Source organism: Acipenser ruthenus, chromosome 52 (genome assembly GCF_902713425.1).
Source record: "Acipenser ruthenus chromosome 52, fAciRut3.2 maternal haplotype, whole genome shotgun sequence".
Taxonomy (NCBI): Eukaryota; Metazoa; Chordata; class Actinopteri; order Acipenseriformes; family Acipenseridae; genus Acipenser; species Acipenser ruthenus.
This window is the reverse complement of record NC_081240.1, coordinates 8,490,838-8,512,817: the sequence shown is the minus strand read 5'-3', so window position 1 is coordinate 8,512,817 and position 21,980 is coordinate 8,490,838. Positions and strand designations below refer to the sequence as shown.

General features: G+C 49.3%; 1 protein-coding gene across 2 annotated transcripts in view; it reads right to left on the bottom strand.

The window, feature by feature from the left end:
- LOC131723006 (caspase recruitment domain-containing protein 10-like) overlaps positions 1-21,980 on the bottom strand; it is a 38,896-nt gene that overhangs the window by 12,649 nt on the left and 4,267 nt on the right. For both annotated transcript variants that reach the window (XR_009320100.1, XM_059016256.1), the window contains exons 2-17: positions 20,551-20,772; positions 19,946-20,083; positions 18,572-18,897; positions 17,428-17,595; positions 16,628-16,765; positions 16,353-16,478; positions 14,389-14,550; positions 7,434-7,538; positions 6,408-6,435; positions 5,879-5,916; positions 4,186-4,301; positions 2,378-2,418; positions 1,937-2,099; positions 1,671-1,845; positions 958-1,072; positions 303-537 (exon numbers count right to left, since the gene is read on the bottom strand). Coding sequence is in view for 1 of the 2 variants with exons in the window: in XM_059016256.1 (XP_058872239.1) it covers positions 303-537; positions 958-1,072; positions 1,671-1,845; positions 1,937-2,099; positions 2,378-2,418; positions 4,186-4,301; positions 5,879-5,916; positions 6,408-6,435; positions 7,434-7,538; positions 14,389-14,550; positions 16,353-16,478; positions 16,628-16,765; positions 17,428-17,595; positions 18,572-18,897; positions 19,946-20,083; positions 20,551-20,772 (2,296 nt within the window). In the remaining variant the exon portion in view is untranslated. The remainder of the gene's footprint in view (positions 1-302; positions 538-957; positions 1,073-1,670; positions 1,846-1,936; positions 2,100-2,377; positions 2,419-4,185; positions 4,302-5,878; positions 5,917-6,407; positions 6,436-7,433; positions 7,539-14,388; positions 14,551-16,352; positions 16,479-16,627; positions 16,766-17,427; positions 17,596-18,571; positions 18,898-19,945; positions 20,084-20,550; positions 20,773-21,980) is intronic.

Below are 21,980 nucleotides of genomic sequence, written 5' to 3'. Positions count from 1 at the left end.
GAAATTCCCCTTTATTTTAAGAGCTATTTTAAATGCATTGTGTTGTCTGAATTCTGACGGTTAGGGCTCTGAATGCAAAACCCTTCAGGGCTGGGAATCAGGCTCCTATTGCACAGCAGTGTGATCCAGTCCAGGTTTTACTGCTACCAGCTTGATCAGCCCCCAGTGTGTCTAGCTAACAAGCTCAGGTGTGTCTTATTATTAAACTCCTAGTGAAACCAGGACTGGATCACACTGCTGTGCAGCGGGAGTCTGATTCCCCTCCCTGCAGAAACTATCAGGATCTTCACAAAGATAGTTACCTGGTATAGTTTGGTACAGTACCGCTGTCCAGACTGCTCTTTGAGGTCGGGTCCACTCTGCTACAGAACCACTGGTACCGGCCCTGGTAGACCGTGTCTACCACGTGAATGATGTCATCGCAGCGCACCTCCATGGAGTGGCAGTCAGAGCGCCCCCTAATGTCCAGATTGACCCTCACATAGAAGGAGTCCGCATTGCCTCTGCTCTGCAGGTCCTGACACAGCTCCCTGTAACCTGAATGTGAATTTACACTGAAGACACTGAGAAAGACTTCTAGTGGAAACGTTTGCCATTGAATTTACACTGAAGACGCTGTGAGAGACTTCTAGTGGAAACGTTTGCCATTGAATTTACACTGAAGACGCTGAGAAAGACTTCTAGTGGAAACGTTTGCCATTGAATTTACACTGAAGACGCTGAGAGAGACTTCTAGTGGAAACGTTTGCCATTGAATTTACACTGAAGACGCTGAGAAAGACTTCTAGTGGAAACGTTTGCCATTGAATTTACACTGAAGACGCTGAGAAAGACTTCTAGAGGAAACGTTTGCTGTTGAATTTACACTGAAGACGCTGAGAAAGACTTCTAGTGGAAACGTTTGCCATTGAATTGACACTGAAGACGCTGAGAAAGGGCTGGTCTGTGCTCTCTTACCTTCATTGTTGTGTTTGAATTTCAGGGCGGAGGGCTCCGTCCACCCCTGCAGGCTGAAGTGAGCGACTTCTTTAGTGCAAGAATCCAACTTCAAACTCTCTCCACCCATCAACAGCTTAGAGAGAGAGAGAGAGGGGGGAGAGGGGAGAGAGAGAGGAGAAAGAGGGGAGGGGAGAGACGGAGAGAGGAGAGAGGGGGAGAGGTAGAGGGAGAGAGAAGGGAGGAGGGAGAGGGAGAGGGAGAGGGGAGAGGGGAGGGAGAGAGAGAGAGGGGAGGGGGGGAGAGACGGAGAGAGGAGAGGGAGAGAGGGGAGGGGGAGAGAGGTAGAGGGAGAGAGGGGAGGAGAGAGAGGAGAGAGGGAGAGGGAGAGAGGAGAGAGAAAGGGAGATGGGAGGGAGAGAGATGAGAGAGATGGGGAGGGGAGGGAGACAGAGAAGGAGAGAGGTAGAGGGAGAGGGAGAGAGGGAGAGGGGAGAGGGAGAGAGGGAGGGGGGAGAGGGACAGGGACAGGGAGAGGGGAGGGACAGGGAGGGAGAGCAGGAGAGGGTAGAGGGAGAGGGTAGAGAGGGGGAGAGGGAGAGAGAGACATATTGTTATTTTTCGATTCTCATATATAGCAGTGAATCTGTCCAGTCAACCCCCTGACCCCTGTCTTCTCACTAACAGAAGTGTCCAAGTCTTAAAGGGGCGGAGGTTTTAGCCCCACTCCTCACCTCCAGCAGCTGACACCCTTCTTTCAGGCCGCACTGCTCCGCTCTCGAACCCTCCTTCACCCCGCTCACAAACACCCCTGTGCGGTTGCCCCCGACGATGGTGATGTCAGCGGCCAGACTCCCTTTCTGCAACAGGGGGGCGGGGCCTGGATCCGTTGTGGGCGGAGCAACAGGACTGGGAGAGAAACACAGAGGGAGAGAACGGTGCGTAAAACCGATTCAACCAAAACACAAAACGAAACGGTTCTGCGATGGTGCGCATTTACCATCGGAAGAGGTCTGGGGTGCTCACGGGTGGGGTGCTGATATTCGGGGTGCTCAGATTTGGGGTGCAGGGAGCCTTCGGGATCGTAATCAAATCCGAAGGGAAGATCTGCGACCCGAAAGAGCTCGAGGACATGGAGAGAGGCGAGTCCGTGTGACCAGGCCCTGAGAGCGAGAGGAGAGAGGAGAGAGTGGACATGCACCGGGAATCATGGGAAGGGAAAACATGACAGTGATGTCAAACCAGGCTGCTGGGGGTGTCTGGCTGTTAGGATTCTCCAAAGGAGCTTCTCAAAGGCGGGTAAAGGCAGATTTTAAAAATGATCAGAACGCGACATCAGAGGAAAACAGAAACTACCGGAACGACTGAAGCAAAATACCATTAAACTGTAGAGAGGGCGGAACATGAAAAAAAAAAAAAAAAAAAAAAAATGATGTTCTACCTGTTAGATTATCGTCACTTCCCCAAGAATCATATTCGAACCTGGAAGAGAAAAAATAAATGTTAATGCACCTGCTTTTCTCCCCAATTTAGACCCTGCCTTTACCAGGGGAGACCCTCGGGGACCCCTGCGCTCCCCTGACTGTGTGACTCCCCCCCTGCACCCCACGCGGCCGTGCCTTTACCAGGGGAGACCCTCGGGGACCCCTGCGCTCCCCTGACTGTGCGACTCCCCCCCTGCACCCCACGCGGCCGTGCCTTTACCAGGGGAGACCCTCGGGGACCCCTGCGCTCCCCTGACTGTGTGACTCCCCCCCTGCACACCACGCGGCCGTGCCTTTACCAGGGGAGACCCTTGGGGACCCCTGCGCTCCCCTGACTGTGTGACTCCCCCCCTGCTCCCCACGCGGCCGTGCCTTTACCAGGGGATACCCTCGGGGACCCCTGCGTTCCCTTGACTGTGACTCCCCCCTGCACCCCACGCGGCCGTGCCTTTACCAGGGGAGACCCTCGGGGACCCCTGCGTTCCCCTGACTGTGACTCCCCCCTGCACCCCACGCGGCCGTGCCTTTACCAGGGGAGACCCTCGGGGACCCCTGGGCTCCCCTGACTGTGCGACTCCCCCCTGCACCCCACGCGGCCGTGCCTTTACCAGGGGAGACCCTCGGGGACCCCTGCGCTCCCCTGACTGTGTGACTCCCCCCCTGCACCCCACGCGGCCGTGCCTTTACCAGGGGAGACCCTCGGGGACCCCTGCGCTCCCCTGACTGTGTGACTCCCCCCCTGCACCCCACGCGGCCGTGCCTTTACCAGGGGAGACCCTCGGGGACCCCTGGGCTCCCCTGACTGTGCGACTCCCCCCTGCACCCCACGCGGCCGTGCCTTTACCAGGGGAGACCCTCGGGGACCCCTGCGCTCCCCTGACTGTGTGACTCCCCCCTGCGCACCACACGGCCATGCCTTTACCAGGGGGAGACCCTCGGGGACCCCTGCGCTCCCGACTGTGTGACTCCCCCCCTGCACCCCACGCGGCCGTGCCTTTACCAGGGGAGACCCTCGGGGACCCCTGCGCTCCCCTGACTGTGTGACTCCCCCCTGCACCCCACGCGGCCGTGCCTTTACCAGGGGAGACCCTCGGGGACCCCTGCGCTCCCCTGACTGTGTGACTCCCCCCTGCGCACCACGCGGTCGTGCCTTTACCAGGGGAGACCCTCGGGGACCCCTGCGCTCCCCTGACTGTGACTCCCCCCTGCGCACCACGCGGCCGTGCCTTTACCAGGGGAGACCCTCGGGGACCCCTGCGCTCTCCTGACTGTGTGACTCCCCCCCTGCACCCCACGCGGCCCTGCCTTTACCAGGGGAGACCCTCGGGGACCCCTGCGCTCCCCTGACTGTGCGACTCCCCCCCTGCACCCCACGCGGCTGTGCCTTTACCAGGGGAGACCCTCGGGGACCCCTGCGCTCCCCTGACTGTGCGACTCCCCCCCTGCACCCCACGCGGCCGTGCCTTTACCAGGGGAGACCCTGAGGTACCCCTGCGCTCCTCTGACTGTGCGACTCCCCCCCTGCGCACCACGCGGCCGTGCCTTTACCAGGGGAGACCCTCGGGGACCCCTGCGGTCCCCTGACTGTGTGACTCCCCCCCTGCACCCCACGCGGCCGTGCCTTTACCAGGGGAGACCCTGAGGTACCCCTGCGCTCCTCTGACTGTGCGACTCCCCCCCTGCGCACCACGCGGCCGTGCCTTTACCAGGGGAGACCCTCGGGGACCCCTGAAAATGTTATTCCCAGACGTATGGATATCCTTACCTTGCCTCGGATAACAGCAGGTCGTGTTCCTGGTTTCTGCGCAGAATTGATCCGGCGCAAGGAGGAAACGGGAATATTGATAATCGGTTGATGTCTTTCTCGCTGTCCTCAGTTTCCTAAAACACATTCAATAAAATCAATTCAGTATCTCTTACCTGGTCTGTAGAATGAACTTGCTGGCTAGGACTACGGCTCCCAGCATGCCTCTGCACCCGCGGAAATGGTGAGGCATGCTGGGAGCTGTAGTTCTTTATGCTGTGGTCTCGTATCACAAGCGATACAGGCCTCTGTTACGATACATCATGTACAGCTGTGGGCAAAAGTTTAGCAGCATCACCCTCTATATAGAATGAACTGATTCAGCTTCATAGAGTCCAATGAAAGCTGCTGAATAATGTTCCCTTGTTAACATATTGAATTCCACCCCCTCTATATAGAATGAACTCCCTCAGCTTCATAGAGTCCAATGAAAGCTGCTGAATAATGTTCCCTTGTTAACATATTGAATTCCACCCCCTCTATATAGAATGAACTCCCTCAGCTTCATAGAGTCTAATGAAAGCTGCTGAATAATGTTCCCTTGTTAACATATTGAATTCCACCCCCTCTATATAGAATGAACTGATTCAGCTTCATAGAGTCCAATGAAAGCTGCTGAATAATGTTCCCTTGTTAACATATTGAATTCCACCCCCTCTATATAGAATGAACTGATTCAGCTTCATAGAGTCCAATGAAAGCTGCTGAATAATGTTCTCTTGTTAACATATTGAATTCCACCCTCTCTATATAGAATGAACTCCCTCAGCTTCATAGAGTCCAATGAAAGCTGTTGAATAATGTTCCCTTGTTAACATATTGAATTCCACCCCCTCTATATAGAATGAACTCCCTCAGCTTCATAGAGTCCAATGAAAGCTGCTGAATAATGTTCCCTTGTTAACATATTGAATTCCACCCCCTCTATATAGAATGAACTGATTCAGCTTCATAGAGTCCAATGAAAGCTGCTGAATAATGTTCTCTTGTTAACATATTGAATTCCACTCCCTCTATATAGAATGAACTCCCTCAGCTTCATAGAGTCCAATGAAAGCTGTTGAATAATGTTCCCTTGTTAACATATTGAATTCCACCCCTCTATATAGAATGAACTGATTCAGCTTCATAGAGTCCAATGAAAGCTGCTGAATAATGTTCTCTTGTTAACATATTGAATTCCACCCCCTCTATATAGAATGAACTCCCTCAGCTTCATAGAGTCCAATGAAAGCTGCTGAATAATGTTCTCTTGTTAACATATTGAATTCCACCCCCTCTATATAGAATGAACTCCCTCAGCTTCATAGAGTCCAATGAAAGCTGCTGAATAATGTTCCCTTGTTAACATATTGAATTCCACACCCAGCGCTTTGTAGTTTTCCAGATACTGAACAGAAAAACTGACATTGAAAAAAAAATGTGACATTTCAGAAATCTCACATGAAATACGACTGGACTGCGATTAAAGTCTTTTTTTTGTGATATGATTTTGTAGTTTCTTTTGATTACATCACGATGTTAAATGATAAAAGATCTGAAATGATGTTCATATAGTTTTTATTTTTTATTTTAAATCATGTCACGGTCATGATATTCTAGGTACAGTAAATCTCCTATAGAATTGTGTTAGAAACGTGTTATTCGTTCTTACCGTTACAGACAGAAACTCCTCTGAATTTGCACAGGATCCTAGACAAACAGAAACACTCGATTTAACACGAGAGAGAGAGAGAGACAGACACCTTCTTAAAATAAACAGTGTGGACAAAATGAACCCTTTCAGGCATTCAAATATTATTATTATTATTATTATTATTATTATTATTATTATTATTATTATTATTATTTATTTCTTAGCAGACGCCCTTATCCAGGGCGACTAACAATTGTTACAAGATATCACATTATTTTTACATACAATTCCCCATTTATACAGTTGGGTTTTTACTGGAGCAATCTAGGTAAAGTACCTTGCTCAAGGGTACAGCAGCAGTGTCCCCCACCTGGGATTGAACCCACGACCCTCCGGTCAAGAGTCTAGAGCCCCTGACCACTACTCCACACTGCTGCCCTATAATCAGTATATATTTTTTATTGAAAATGGGACAGAAAATCCATCGTAAGGAGGCTGTCCTGCATTTGCTATTATAAATATATTCATATCTGAGTTCAGAACTTACCGTCCGAGTATTGGAGTTTTGGAAGAGCCTGAAAACAAAATTTAGAAAAATGTAAACACGACCCGACTGCATCATAAGGGTCTCTCAGTGTGTCTCTCAGTGTGTGTCTGTGTTTGTATCTCAGTGTCTCTCAGTGTGTCTCTCAGTGTGTGTCTGTGTGTGTATCTCAGTGTCTCTCAGTGTGTCTCTCAGTGTGTGTCTGTGTGTGTATCTCAGTGTCTCTTAGTGTGTCTCTCAGTGTGTGTCTGTGTTTGTATCTCAGTGTCTCTCAGTGTGTCTCAGTGTGCCTCAGTGTGTCTCAATGTGTCTTAATCTGTGTATCAGTGTGTTTCTCAGTATCTCAGTGTGTATCTCAGTGTGTCTCAATGTGTGTGTATCAGTGTGTATCAGTGTGCCTCAGTGTGTCTCAATGTGTCTCAATCTGTGTATCAGTGTGTTTCTCAGTATCTCAGTGTGTATCTCAGTGTGTCTCAATGTGTGTGTATCAGTGTGCCTCAGTGTGTCTCTCAGTGTCTCAGTGTGTATCTCAGTGTATCTCAGTGTGTCTCTCAGTGTATCAGTGTGTCTCTCAGTGTGTATCTCAGTGTGTATCTCAGTGTGTCTCAGTGTGTATCTCAGTGTGTATCTCAGTGTATCTCAGTGTGTCCGTCAGTGTATCAGTGTGTCTCTCAGTGTGTATCTCAGTGTGTCTCTCAGTGTATCAGTGTGTCTCTCAGTGTGTATCTCAGTGTGTATCTCAGTGTATCTCAGTGTGTCCGTCAGTGTATCAGTGTGTCTCTCAGTGTATCTCAGTGTGTATCTCAGTGTGTGTATCTCAGTGTGTATCTCAGTGTGTCTCAGTGTGTATCTCAGTGTGTATTAGTGTGCCTCAGTGTGCATCTCAGTGTGTCTCTCAGTGTGTCTCTCAGTGTGCCTCAGTGTGTGTCTCTCAGTGTGTATCTCAGTGTGTCTCAATGTGTGTGTATCAGTGTGTATCAGTGTGTCTCTCAGTGTGCTGAACTCAGATTGGGATGCTGTCTCTCTCACCTTGCTGCTCCCCCATCTGGTCTCCTCCGGTACTGACAGCCTCTCCTCATAGAGAGAGCAGCACAGCTCACTGCAGGGGCCGTCACACAGGAGAGACAGCGGACTCTGAAACACAGGGAGAGACAGCGGACTCTGAAACACAGGGAGAGACAGCGGACTCTGAAACACAGGGAGAGACAGCGGACTCTGAAACACAGGAGAGACAGCGGACTCTGAAACACAGGAGAGACAGCGGACTCTGAAACACAGGAGAGACAGCGGACTCTGAAACACAGGAGAGAGAGCGGACTCTGAAACACAGGAGAGACAGCGGACTCTGAAACACAGGAGAGACAGCGGACTCTGAAACACAGGAGAGACAGCGGACTCTGAAACACAGGGAGAGACAGCGGACTCTGAAACACAGGAGAGACAGCGGACTCTGAAACACAGGAGAGACAGCGGACTCTGAAACACAGGAGAGACAGCGGACTCTGAAACACAGGGAGAGACAGCGGACTCTGAAACACAGGAGAGACAGCGGACTCTGAAACACAGGAGAGACAGCGGACTCTGAAACACAGGAGAGAGAGCGGACTGACACACAGGAGAGAGACAGCGGACTCTGAAACACAGGAGAGACAGCGGACTCTGAAACACAGGAGAAAGAACGGACTCTGAAACACAGGGAGAGACAGCGGACTCTGACACACAGGAGAGAGACAGCAGACTCTGAAACACAGGAGAGAGAGCGGACTCTGAAACACAGGAGAGAGAGTGGACTCTGAAACACAGGAGAGAGAGCGGACTCTGAAACACAGGAGAGACAGCGGACTCTGAAACACAGGAGAGACAGCGGACTCTGAAATACAGGGAGAGACAGTGGACTCAAACACAGGGAGAGGGTCACGTGACCACAGGGGACACAGGATTCTTACTTCTGTTGCAATGGCAAAGTGTGAAAGTATGTGTCCCTCAGTGTGTGTGTGTGTGTGTGTGTGCGTGTCTCAGTGTGTGTCTCTTAGTGTATGTGTCTCTCTGTGTCCCTCAGTGTGTCTCAGTGTATATCTCAGTATGTCTCTCAGTGTATATCTCAGTGTGTCAGTGTAAATCTCAGTGTATCTCAGTGTATCTCTCAGTGTATCTCTCAGTGTACCTCTCAGTGTATCTCTCAGTGTATCTCAGTGTATCTCTCAGTGTATCTCAGTGTATCTCTCAGTGTATCTCAGTGTACCTCTCAGTGTATCTCTCAGTGTCTCTCAGTGTATCTCAGTGTATCTCAGTGTATCACAGTGTATCTCTCAGTGTATCTCTCGGTGTATCTCTCAGTGTATCTCTCAGTGTATCTCAGTGTATCTCTCAGTGTATCTCAGTGTATCTCTCAGTGTATCTCAGTGTATCTCAGTGTATCTCTCAGTGTATCTCTCAGTGTATCTCTCAGTGTATCTCAGTGTATCTCACAGTGTATCTCAGTGTACCTCTCAGTGTATCTCTCAGTGTATCTCAGTGTATCTCTCAGTGTATCTCTCAGTGTATCTCAGTGTATCTCTCAGTGTATCTCAGTGTATCTCAGTGTATCTCTCAGTGTATCTCTCAGTGTATCTCTCAGTGTATCTCAGTGTATCTCTCAGTATCTCTCAGTGTATCTCTCAGTACTCACACAGTCCAGGCAGCTCTGTTTCGCTCCACTCTCTGCTCTTTCAGTGTATCTCTCAGTGTATCTCAGTGTATCTCTCAGTGTATCTCTCAGTGTACCTCTCAGTGTATCTCTCAGTGTATCTCTCAGTGTATCTCTCAGTGTGTCTCTCAGTGTATCTTAGTGTATCTCTCAGTGTATCTCAGTGTATCTCTCAGTGTATCTCTCAGTGTATCTCTCAATGTATCTCAGTGTATCTCACAGTGTATCTCAGTGTACCTCTCAGTGTATCTCTCAGTGTACCTCTCAGTGTATCTCTTGGTGTATCTCACAGTGTATCTCTCAGTGTATCTCACAGTGTATCTCTCAGTGTATCTCAGTGAGTCTCAGTGTATCTCTCAGTGTGTCTCAGTGTATCTCTCAGTGTATCTCAGTGTATCTCAGTGTATCTCTCAGTGTATCTCTCAGTGTATCTCTCAGTGTATCTCACAGTGTATCTCTCAGTGTATCTCAGTGTATCTCTCAGTGTATCTCAGTGTATCTCTCAGTGTATCTCACAGTGTATCTCAGTGTATCTCTCAGTGTATCTCTCAGTGTATCTCACAGTGTATCTCAGTGTATCTCTCAGTGTATCTCAGTGTATCTCTCAGTGTATCTCAGTGTATCTCTCAGTGTATCTCAGTGTATCTCTCAGTGTATCTCAGTGTATCTCAGTGTATCTCACAGTGTATCTCTCAGTGTATCTCTCAGTGTATCTCACAGTGTATCTCAGTGTATCTCTCAGTGTATCTCAGTGTATCTCTCAGTGTATCTCAGTGTATCTCTCAGTGTATCTCAGTGTATCTCAGTGTATCTTTCAGTGTATCTCTCAGTGTATCTCACAGTGTATCTCTCAGTGTATCTCGTGTATCTCTCAGTGTATCTCTCAGTGTACCTCTCAGTGTATCTCTCGGTGTATCTCTCAGTGTATCTCAGTGTATCTCTCAGTGTATCTCAGTGTATCTCTCAGTGTATCTCTCAGTGTATCTCACAGTGTATCTCTCAGTGTATCTCGTGTATCTCTCAGTGTATCTCTCAGTGTATCTCTCAGTGTACCTCTCAGTGTGTCTCAGTGTATCTCTCAGTGTATCTCTCAGTGTATCTCAGTGTATCTCTCAGTGTATCTCAGTGTATCTCTCAGTGTACCTCAGTGTATCTCACAGTGTATCTCTCAGTGTATCTCAGTGTATCTCTCAGTGTATCTCTCAGTGTATCTCTCAGTGTATCTCAGTGTATCTCTCAGTGTATCTCACAGTGTATCTCTCAGTGTATCTCAGTGTATCTCTCAGTGTATCTCAGTGTATCTCTCAGTGTATCTCACAGTGTATCTCAGTGTATCTCTCAGTGTATCTCTCAGTGTATCTCACAGTGTATCTCAGTGTATCTCTCAGTGTATCTCAGTGTATCTCTCAGTGTATCTCAGTGTATCTCTCAGTGTATCTCAGTGTATCTCAGTGTATCTCACAGTGTATCTCTCAGTGTATCTCTCAGTGTATCTCACAGTGTATCTCTCAGTGTATCTCTCAGTGTATCTCAGTGTATCTCTCAGTGTATCTCAGTGTATCTCTCAGTGTATCTCAGTGTATCTCTCAGTGTATCTCAGTGTATCTCAGTGTATCTCTCAGTGTATCTCTCAGTGTACCTCTCAGTGTATCTCTCAGTGTCTCTCAGTGTATCTCAGTGTATCTCTCGGTGTATCTCTCGGTGTATCTCTCAGTGTATCTCAGTGTATCTCTCAGTGTACCTCTCAGTGTATCTCTCAGTGTATCTCTCAGTGTATCTCACAGTGTATCTCAGTGTATCTCTTGGTGTATCTCTCAGTGTATCTCTCAGTGTATCTCAGTGTATCTCTCAGTGTATCTCAGTGTATCTCTCAGTGTACCTCTCAGTGTATCTCTCAGTGTATCTCTCAGTGTATCTCACAGTGTATCTCAGTGTATCTCTTGGTGTATCTCTCAGTGTACCTCTCAGTGTATCTCTCAGTGTATCTCTCAGTGTATCTCAGTGTACCTCTCAGTGTATCTCTCAGTGTCTCTCAGTGTATCTCTCAGTGTATCTCTCAGTGTATCTCAGTGTATCTCTCAGTGTATCTCAGTGTATCTCTCAGTGTATCTCTCAGTGTATCTCAGTGTATCTCTCGGTGTATCTCTCAGTGTATCTCTCAGTGTACCTCTCAGTGTATCTCTCGGTGTATCTCTCAGTGTATCTCTCAGTGTACCTCTCAGTGTATCTCACAGTGTATCTCAGTGTATCTCTCAGTGTATCTCAGTGTATCTCTCAGTGTATCTCAGTGTATCTCACAGTGTATCTCTCAGTGTATCTCAGTGTATCTCTCAGTGTACCTCTCAGTGTATCTCTTGGTGTATCTCTCAGTGTATCTCTCAGTGTATCTCACAGTGTATCTCTCAGTGTATCTCAGTGTATCTCTCAGTGTATCTCAGTGTATCTCTCAGTGTATCTCACAGTGTATCTCAGTGTATCTCTCAGTGTATCTCTCAGTGTATCTCACAGTGTATCTCAGTGTATCTCTCAGTGTATCTCAGTGTATCTCTCAGTGTATCTCAGTGTATCTCTCAGTGTATCTCAGTGTATCTCTCAGTGTATCTCAGTGTATCTCAGTGTATCTCACAGTGTATCTCTCAGTGTATCTCTCAGTGTATCTCACAGTGTATCTCAGTGTATCTCTCAGTGTATCTCAGTGTATCTCTCAGTGTATCTCAGTGTATCTCTCAGTGTATCTCAGTGTATCTCTCAGTGTATCTCAGTGTATCTCAGTGTATCTCTCAGTGTATCTCTCAGTGTACCTCTCAGTGTATCTCTCAGTGTCTCTCAGTGTATCTCAGTGTATCTCTCAGTGTATCTCTTGGTGTATCTCAGTGTATCTCAGTGTATCTCTTGGTGTATCTCTCAGTGTATCTCAGTGTATCTCTCAGTGTACCTCTCAGTGTATCTCTCAGTGTATCTCTCAGTGTATCTCACAGTGTATCTCTCAGTGTATCTCTCAGTGTATCTCAGTGTATCTCTCAGTGTATCTCAGTGTATCTCTCAGTGTACCTCTCAGTGTATCTCTCAGTGTATCTCTCAGTGTATCTCACAGTGTATCTCAGTGTATCTCTTGGTGTATCTCTCAGTGTACCTCTCAGTGTATCTCTCAGTGTATCTCAGTGTACCTCTCAGTGTATCTCTCAGTGTCTCTCAGTGTATCTCTCAGTGTATCTCTCAGTGTATCTCAGTGTATCTCTCAGTGTATCTCAGTGTATCTCTCAGTGTATCTCTCAGTGTATCTCAGTGTATCTCTCAGTGTATCTCAGTGTATCTCAGTGTATCTCTCAGTGTATCTCTCAGTGTCTCTCAGTGTATCTCTCAGTGTATCTCAGTGTATCTCTCAGTGTATCTCTCAGTGTCTCTCAGTGTATCTCTCAGTGTATCTCTCAGTGTATCTCAGTGTATCTCTCAGTGTATCTCAGTGTATCTCTCAGTGTATCTCAGTGTATCTCGTGTATCTCTCAGTATCTCTCAGTGTATCTCAGTGTACCTCTCAGTGTATCTCTCAGTGTACCTCTCAGTGTATCTCTCAGTGTGTCTCTCAGTGTATCTCTCAGTGTATCTCAGTGTACCTCTCAGTGTATCTCTCAGTGTGTCTCTCAGTGTATCTCTCAGTGTATCTCAGTGTACCTCTCAGTGTCTCTCAGTGTATCTCTCAGTGTATCTCAGTGTACCTCTCAGTGTATCTCTCAGTGTATCTCTCAGTGTATCTCTCAGTGTCTCTCAGTGTATCTCTCAGTGTATCTCAGTATATCTCTCAGTGTATCTCTCAGTGTACCTCTCAGTGTATCTCAGTGTATCTCTCAGTATCTCTCAGTGTACCTCTCAGTGTATCTCTCAGTGTATCTCAGTGTATCTCTCAGTGTATCTCTCAGTGTCTCTCAGTGTATCAGTGTATCTCAGTGTATCTCTCAGTGTATCTCTCAGTGTATCTCGGTGTATCTCTCAGTGTATCTCTCAGTGTATCTCAGTGTATCTCAGTGTATCTCACAGTGTATCTCTCAGTGTATCCCAGTGTATCTCTCAGTGTATCTCTCAGTGTATCTCTCAGTGTATCTCTCAGTGTCTCTCGGTGTATCAGTGTATCTCAGTGTATCTCTCAGTGTATCTCAGTGTATCTCTCAGTGTATCTCGTGTATCTCTCAGTGTATCTCTCAGTGTATCTCAGTGTATCTCTCAGTGTCTCTCAGTGTATCTCTCAGTGTATCTCGTGTATCTCTCAGTGTACCTCTCAGTGTATCTCTCAGTGTATCTCGTGTATCTCTCAGTGTATCTCTCAGTGTATCTCAGTGTATCTCTCAGTGTACCTCTCAGTGTATCTCTCAGTGTATCTCACAGTGTATCTCACAGTGTATCTCTCAGTGTATCTCTCAGTGTATCTCTCAGTGTATCTCTTAGTATCTCTCAGTGTATCTCTCAGTGTACCTCTTAGTGTACCTCTCAGTGTATCTCAGTGTATCTCTCAGTGTATCTCTGTGTGTCTCAGTGTGTCTCTCAGTGTATCTCTCAGTGTCTCTCAGTGTGTCTCTCAGTGTATCTCTCAGTATCTCTCAGTGTATCTCAGTGTATCTCTCAGTGTATCTTAGTGTATCTCAGTGTGTCTCAGTGTGTGTGTGTGTGTGCGCGTGTCTCAGTGTGTGTCTCTTAGTGTATGTGTCTCACTGTGTCCCTCAGTGTGTCTCAGTGTATATCTCAGTATGTCTCTCAGTGTATCTCTCAGTGTGTCTCAGTGTATCTCTCAGTGTATCTCAGTGTGTCTCAGTGTGTCTCTCAGTGTGTCTCTCAGTGTGTCTCAGTGTATCTCTCAGTGTATCTCAGTGTGTCTCAGTGTGTCTCTCAGTGTATCTCTCAGTATCTCTCAGTGTATCTCAGTGTATCTTAGTGTATCTCAGTGTGTCTCAGTGTATCTCTCAGTGTATCTCAGTGAGTCTCAGTGTATCTCTCAGTGTATCTCAGTGTATCTCTCAGTGTATCTCAGTGTGTCTCTCAGTGTATCTCTCAGTATCTCTCAGTGTATCTCTCAGTACTCACACAGTCCAGGCAGCTCTGTTTCGCTCCACTCTCTGCTCTTTCAGTGTATCTCTCAGTGTATCTCAGTGTATCTCTCAGTGTATCTCTCAGTGTACCTCTCAGTGTATCTCTCAGTGTATCTCTCAGTGTATCTCTCAGTGTGTCTCTCAGTGTATCTCAGTGTATCTCTCAGTGTATCTCAGTGTATCTCTCAGTGTATCTCTCAGTGTATCTCTCAGTACTCACACAGTCCAGGCAGCTCCGTTTCGCTCCACTCTCCGCTCTCAGCAATTTTCTCTCCAGCTCACCGTTGGCGTCCCGGAGCTCCTCGATGACTTTCCGAAGGTCGTTCTTACCCAGCATGCACTCTGTGTACTGCAGCTGCAACGTGTCCCGACTGCGCAGGGCCTGAGAGAGAGAGAGAGAGAGAGAGAGAGAGAGAGAGAGAGAGAGAGAGAGAGAGAGAGAGAGAGGGGGGGGAGAGAGAGATAGAGAGAGAGAGAGAGAGAGAGAGAGAGAGAGAGAGAGAGAGAACGAGAGCGAGAGAGAGAGAGGGGGGAGAGGGGGAGCGAGAGATCAGCCAGACTACACTGAGGAACATGAGAAAGACTTCTAGTGGAAAAGTTTGCCGTTGAATTTACACTGAAGACGCTGAGAGAGACTTCTAGTGGAAACGTTTGCCATTGAATTTACACTGAAGACGCTGAGAAAGACTTCTAGTGGAAACGTTTACCATTGAATTTACACTGAAGACGCTGAGAAAGACTTCTAGTGGAAACGTTTGCCATTGAATTTACACTGAAGACGCTGAGAAAGACTTCTAGTGGAAACGTTTGCCGTTGAATTTACACTGAAGACGCTGAGAAAGACTCAGCGTCTTCAGTGTAAATTCAACGGCAAACGTTTCCACTAGAAGTCTTTCTCAGCGTCTTCAGTGTAAATTCAATGGCAAACGTTTCCACTAGAAGTCTTTCTCAGCGTCTTCAGTGTAAATTCAATGGTAAACGTTTCCACTAGAAGTCTTTCTCAACGTTTGCCGTTGAATTTACACTGAAGACGCTGAGAAAGACTTCTAGTGGAAACATTTGCCGTTGAATTTACACTGAAGACGCTGAGAAAGACTTCTAGTGGAAACGTTTGCCGTTGAATTTACACTGAAGACGCTGAGAAAGACTTCTAGTGGAAACGTTTGCCGTTGAATTTACACTGAAGACGCTGAGAGAGACTTCTAGTGGAAACGTTTGCCGTTGAATTTACACTGAAGACGCTGAGAGAGACTTCTAGTGGAAACGTTTGCCATTGAATTTACACTGAAGACGCTGAGAGAGACTTCTAGTGGAAACGTTTGCCGTTGAATTTACACTGAAGACGCTGAGAGAGACTTCTAGTGGAAACGTTTGCCGTTGAATTTACACTGAAGACGCTGAGAGAGACTTCTAGTGGAAATGTTTGCCGTTGAATTTACACTGAAGACGCTGAGAGAGACTTCTAGTGGAAACGTTTGCCATTGAATTTACACTGAAGACGCTGAGAAAGACTTCTAGTGGAAACGTTTGCCATTGAATTTACACTGAAGACGCTGAGAAAGACTTCTAGTGGAAACGTTTGCCATTGAATTTACACTGAAGACGCTGAGAGAGACTTCTAGTGGAAACGTTTACCATTGAATTTACACTGAAGACACTGAGAAAGACTTCTAGTGGAAACGTTTGCCATTGAATTTACACTGAAGACGCTGAGAAAGACTTCTAGTGGAAACGTTTGCCGTTGAATTTACACTGAAGACGCTGAGAAAGACTTCTAGTGGAAACGTTTGCCATTGAATTTACACTGAAGACGCTGAGAAAGACTTCTAGTGGAAACGTTTGCCGTTGAATTTACACTGAAGACGCTGAGAAAGACTTCTAGTGGAAACGTTTGCCATTGAATTTACACTGAAGACGCTGAGAAAGACTTCTAGTGGAAACGTTTGCCATTGAATTTACACTGAAGACGCTGAGAAAGACTTCTAGTGGAAACGTTTGCCATTGAATTTACACTGAAGATGCTGAGAGAGACTTCTAGTGGAAGCGTTTGCCATTGAATTTACACTGAAGACGCTGAGAAAGACTTCTAGTGGAAATGTTTGCCATTGAATTGACACTGAAGACGCTGAGAGAGACTTCTAGTGGAAGCGTTTGCTGCTCCATGCACGAGGCTCCTCCCTGTACCTGGTATGTCTCTCTCTGTATCTCCTGCAGTTGAGTCTGGTAGGAGATGTTTCTCTTCCTCTCAATCGCACAGTCTCTCTGCAGAGCCTGGATCTGAGCTTCGAGTTTCTCAGAGTGAGTGAGGAGCTGGGAGAGGAGAACACAGCACAGCAATTAGGGGTGTATAATAATAATAATAATAATAATAATAATAATTTGTCGTCACAGTATCCACTGCAGGGTCCAGGTATATTCATTTGCCTGCAATGCCGGGGGGGGGCTGGTTGCTAGGTTACCTTGTCGCGGTGGCTCTCGACTGCCATCAGCTCCCCCTGCAGTCTGTTGATGGTATTGCAGAGGTCGCTCCTGTGCTCCAGAGCCTCTCTATGGTCCTGGTGCAGAATCTCCAGCAGGATCGGATTGCCTGTGCCCCTCTGAGACACACACAAGAGAGAGACACACACACACTGTTACAGCACTGCACACGCACGCACACACAGATACACACACCAGGGCTGGGAATCAGACTCCTATCGCACAGCAGTGTGATCCATTCCAGGTTTTACTGCTACCAGCTTGATCAGCCCCCAGTGTGTCTAGCTAACAAGCTCAGGTGTGTCTTATTATTAAACTTCTAGTGAAACCAGGACTGGATCACACTGCTGTGCAGCGTATTAATATTATTTGTTTATTTAGCAGACGCCTTTATCCAAGGCGACTTACAGAGACTAGGGTGTGTGAACTATGCATCAGCTGCAGAGTCACTTAGAAAGACGGAGCACAAGGAGGTGAAGTGACTTGCTCAGGGTCACACAATGAGTTAGTGGCTGAGGTGGGATTTGAACCGGGGATCTCCTGGTTACAAGCCCTTTTCTTTAACCACTGGACCACACAGCCTCCCTATGTTACATTGCATTGCATTGGAACTGCAATGTAATATCATAAGACAGACAGGCAGACAGACACAGAGACTGATACACACACAGACAGGTAGGCAGACAGGCAGACACACATACACACACACAAAGACAGACACACAGGCAGCCAGACACACAGACAGACAGATAGACAGACAGATACAGACAGACAGACAGACCTGTATCGCGCTCTGCAGCTCAGTCAGTTTGTCTTTCAAGTGTCTGTTCTCCTCCAGCAGCTGGATGGCACTGTCACTCCGGCTCAGCCTATCAGAGTCCAGCCTCAGAGGGGGGGCGGGGCTCACCTCCTCCTCCAATGAGAGAAGCTTGTTCTTGAGCAGGTCCACCTGTCACACACAGAGAGAAACATCCAATGAAGGCACTAGAGCCCCAAACTAGAGCTGGTCTGCTGGACTCAGTTTAGTTTCAATCACGCTGATGAAGGCACTAGAGCCCCAAACTAGAGCTGGTCTGCTGGACTCAGTTTAGTTTCAATCACGCTGATGAAGGCACTAGAGCCCCAAACTAGAGCTGGTCTGCTGGACTCAGTTTAGTTTCAATCACACTGATGAAGGCACTAGAGCCCCAAACTAGAGCTGGTCTGCTGGACTCAGTTTAGTTTCAATCACGCTGATGAAGGCACTAGAGCCCCAAACTAGAGCTGGTCTGCTGGACTCAGTTTAGTTTCAATCACACTGATGAAGGCACTAGAGCCCCAAACTAGAGCTGGTCTGCTGGACTCAGTTTAGTTTCAATCACACTGAGGAATGCACTAGAGCCCCAAACTTCCCCTCTCTCCTCTCTCCCCTCTCCACTCTCCTCCCCCCTCTCCTCCCCCCTCTCCCCTCTCCTCCCCCCTCTCTCCCCTCTCCTCCCCCCTCTCCCCTCCCCTCTCCCCTCCCCCCTCTCTCCTCCCCCCTCTCCGCTCTCTCCCCTCCCCTCTCTCCTCCCCCCTCTCCCCTCCCCCCTCTCCCCTCTCTCCCCTCCCCTCTCTCCCCTCTCCCCACTCCCCTCCCCCCTCTCTCCCCTCTCCCCTCTCTCCCCTCTCCCCTCTCTCCTCTCCCCCTCTCTCCTCTCTCCCCTCTCTCCTCTCTCCTCTCCCCCTCTCTCCTCTCCCCTCTCCCCTCTCCCCTCTCTCCCCTCTCTCCCCTCTCCCCTCTCTCCTCTCTCCTCTCCCCCTCTCTCCTCTCCCCTCTCTCCCCTCTCCCCTCTCCCCTCTCCCCTCTCTCCTCTCTCCTCTCCCCCTCTCTCCTCTCTCCTCTCCCCCTCTCTCCTCTCCCCTCTCTCCCCTCTCCCTCTCTCCCCTCTCTCCTCTCCCCTCACCTGTAACTGCAGCTCCCTGGCTCTGCTCATGGCCTCCCCCTTCTCCTCCAGGGCCTGGCTGTATTTCAGCGCCAGTGTGTAGTTGTGCTCCTTGGCCCGGCTCAGCTCCAGGGCGCTGGACTCCCAGTCTGCGGTCAGCCTGTCCAGCCGGGACCTCTCCTCCCGGAGCAGCCGGAGCCTCTCCTCGCCGCACCGCCTCTCCTCGTCCACCGCGCGGCAGCGTTGAGACAGCCTCCGCTCAGCCAGCCGGCTCTCCTTCAGCTGCTCCCTCAGCTTCTTCACTTCCACCAGCAGAAACTGAGTGAGGCCCTCAGGACCCTCCTCATCTGAGAGAGAGAGAGAGAGAACATGAGGGGCTGGGAGGGAAGCAGTGTGGCTCTAGCGGAGCTGAGGAGAGACTGGGAGGGAAGCAGCGTGGCTCTAGCGGATCTGAGGAGGGACTGGGAGGGGAGCAGTGTGGCTCTAGTGGAGCTGAGGAGGGACTGGGAGGGAAGCAGTGTGGCTCTAGCGGAGCTGAGGAGGGACTGGGAGGGAAGCAGTGTGGCTTTAGTGTAGCTGAGGAGGGACTGGGAGGGAAGCAGCGTGGCTCTAGCGGAGCTGAGGAGGGACTGGGAGGGAAGCAGTGTGGCTCTAGCGGAGATGAGGAGGGACTGGGAGGGAAGCAGTGTGGCTCTAGCGGAGATGAGGAGGGACTGGGAGGGAAGCAGTGTGGCTCTAGCGGAGCTGAGGAGGGACTGGGAGGGAAGCAGTGTGGCTCTAGCGGAGCTGAGGAGGGACTGGGAGGGAAGCAGTGTGGCTTTAGTGGAGCTGAGGAGGGACTGGGAGGGAAGCAGCGTGGCTCTAGCGGAGCTGAGGAGGGACTGGGAGGGAAGCAGTGTGGCTTTAGTGTAGCTGAGGAGGGACTGGGAGGGAAGCAGTGTGACTCTAGCGGAGCTGAGGAGGGACTGGGAGGGAAGCAGCGTGGCTCTAGCGGAGCTGAGGAGGGACTGGGAGGGAAGCAGCGTGGCTCTAGCGGAGCTGAGGAGGTACTGGGAGGGAAGCAGTGTGGCTCTAGCGGAGCTGAGGAGGGACTGGGAGGGAAGCAGTGTGGCTCTAGCGGAGCTGAGGAGGGACTGGGAGGGAAGCAGTGTGGCTCTAGCGGAGCTGAGGAGGGACTGGGAGGGAAGCAGTGTGGCTCTAGCGGAGCTGAGGAGGGACTGGGAGGGAAGCAGTGTGGCTTTAGTGTAGCTGAGGAGGGACTGGGAGGGAAGCAGTGTGGCTCTAGTGGAGCTGAGGAGGGACTGGGAGGGAAGCAGTGTGGCTTTAGCGGAGCTGAGGAGGGACTGGGAGGGAAGCAGTGTGGCCCCTCCCTCTCCCAGTTTGCTCCCAGCTCACCCAGTATGATGGAGCAGCGCTGGGTGGGTTCTCTCCCAGTCAGGTTGGTGTAGAAATCGGGGTGATAGAATTCCAGGGACTCCATGAAGGCGTCATAACCCCGACGTCCTTTCTGACGAAGAATATCAACGAGGCGACCTGCAACACACACACACCACACACACACACACACACACGCACAGAGAGAGACAGAGACAATCAGTGAGATATGACAGACAGACAAAGGTTCTGTATTAATTACCAGACCTCTATGTGCTTTACAATGCTTCCCTGTGCTTTACCAGACCTCTCTGTGCTTTACAATGCTTCCCTATGCTTTACCAGACCTCTCTGTGCTTTACAATGCTTCCCTATGCTTTACCAGACCTCTCTGTGCTTTACAATGCTTCCCTATGCTTTACCAGACCTCTCTGTGCTTTACAATGCTTCCCTATGCTTTACCAGACCTCTCTGTGCTTTACAATGCTTCCCTATGCTTTACCAGACCTCTCTGTGCTTCACAATGCTTCCCTATGCTTTACCACACCTCTCTGTGCTTCACAATGCTTCCCTATGCTTTACCAGACCTCTCTGTGCTTCACAATGCTTCCCTATGGGTCTCTCACCAGCCCTGTTGATTCGGAGAGGCAGCTGCAGGGAGTTCAGCACCTCCTCCTCATCCTGCTCGTCGATCGCTTTGCACTGTCTCAGGTAAGGGGTCAGCTTGGCCGGATTCAGGATTCGGGTCAGTTTGTGCCGGACGCTGTCCACCTTCTCCCAGAGCTCGTCCTCCTTCTCAGAGTCCGAGGGTGGGTCGCCGAAGCCCCCCTGCATCCCCGAAGTCAAATCTGAGAGGAGAGGAGGGGAGGGTTAACAATTATCTACAGTGGCTCTGTATTACACTGAGGGGCAATGGTAGCACAAGTATAGGGCAGCTACAATGGGGTGAGGCTGGTAGAATGGGACCACAGTGTGCTAACTATACCCTCAATGATCTTCAATGGCAGACAGACAGACAGCGGCACTGCAATGGCTCTGTATTACACTGAGGGGCAATGGTAGCACAAGTATAGGGCAGCTACAATGGGGTGAGGCTGGTAGAATGGGACCACAGTGTGCTAACTATACCCTCAATGATCTTCAATGACAGACAGACAGACAGCGGCACTGCAATGGCTCTGTATTACACTGAGGGGCAATGGTAGCACAAGTATAGGGCAGCTACAATGGGGTGAGGCTGGTAGAATGGGACCACAGTGTGCTAACTATACCCTCAATGATCTTCAATGACAGACAGACAGACAGCGGCACTGCAATGGCTCTGTATTACACTGAGGGGCAATGGTAGCACAAGTATAGGGCAGCTGCAATGGGGCTGGTAGAATGGGACCACAGTGTGCTAACTATACCCTCAATGATCTTCAATGGCAGACAGACAGACAGCGGCACTGCAATGGCTCTGTATTACACTGAGGGGCAATGGTAGCACAAGTATAGGGCAGCTGCAATGGGGTGAGGCTGGTAGAATGGGACCACAGTGTGCTAACTATACCCTCAATGATCTTCAATGGCAGACAGACAGACAGCGGCACTGCAATGGCTCTGTATTACACTGAGGGGCAATGGTAGCACAAGTATAGGGCAGCTACAATGGGGTGAGGCTGGTAGAATGGGACCACAGTGTGCTAACTATACCCTCAATGATCTTCAATGGCAGACAGACAGACAGCGGCACTGCAATGGCTCTGTATTACACTGAGGGGCAATGGTAGCACAAGTATAGGGCAGCTACAATGGGGTGAGGCTGGTAGAATGGGACCACAGTGTGCTAACTATACCCTCAATGATCTTCAATGGCAGACAGACAGACAGCGGCACTGCAATGGCTCTGTATTACACTGAGGGGCAATGGTAGCACAAGTATAGGACAGCTACAATGGGGTGAGGCTGGTAGAATGGGACCAGAGGTTCAGAATTAGCTGTCTGGCAGTCAGTGTTGTCTTTGGTTGTTAATATGTTACTATTAAATAACTCGTTGATGTCTCATTATCATGGC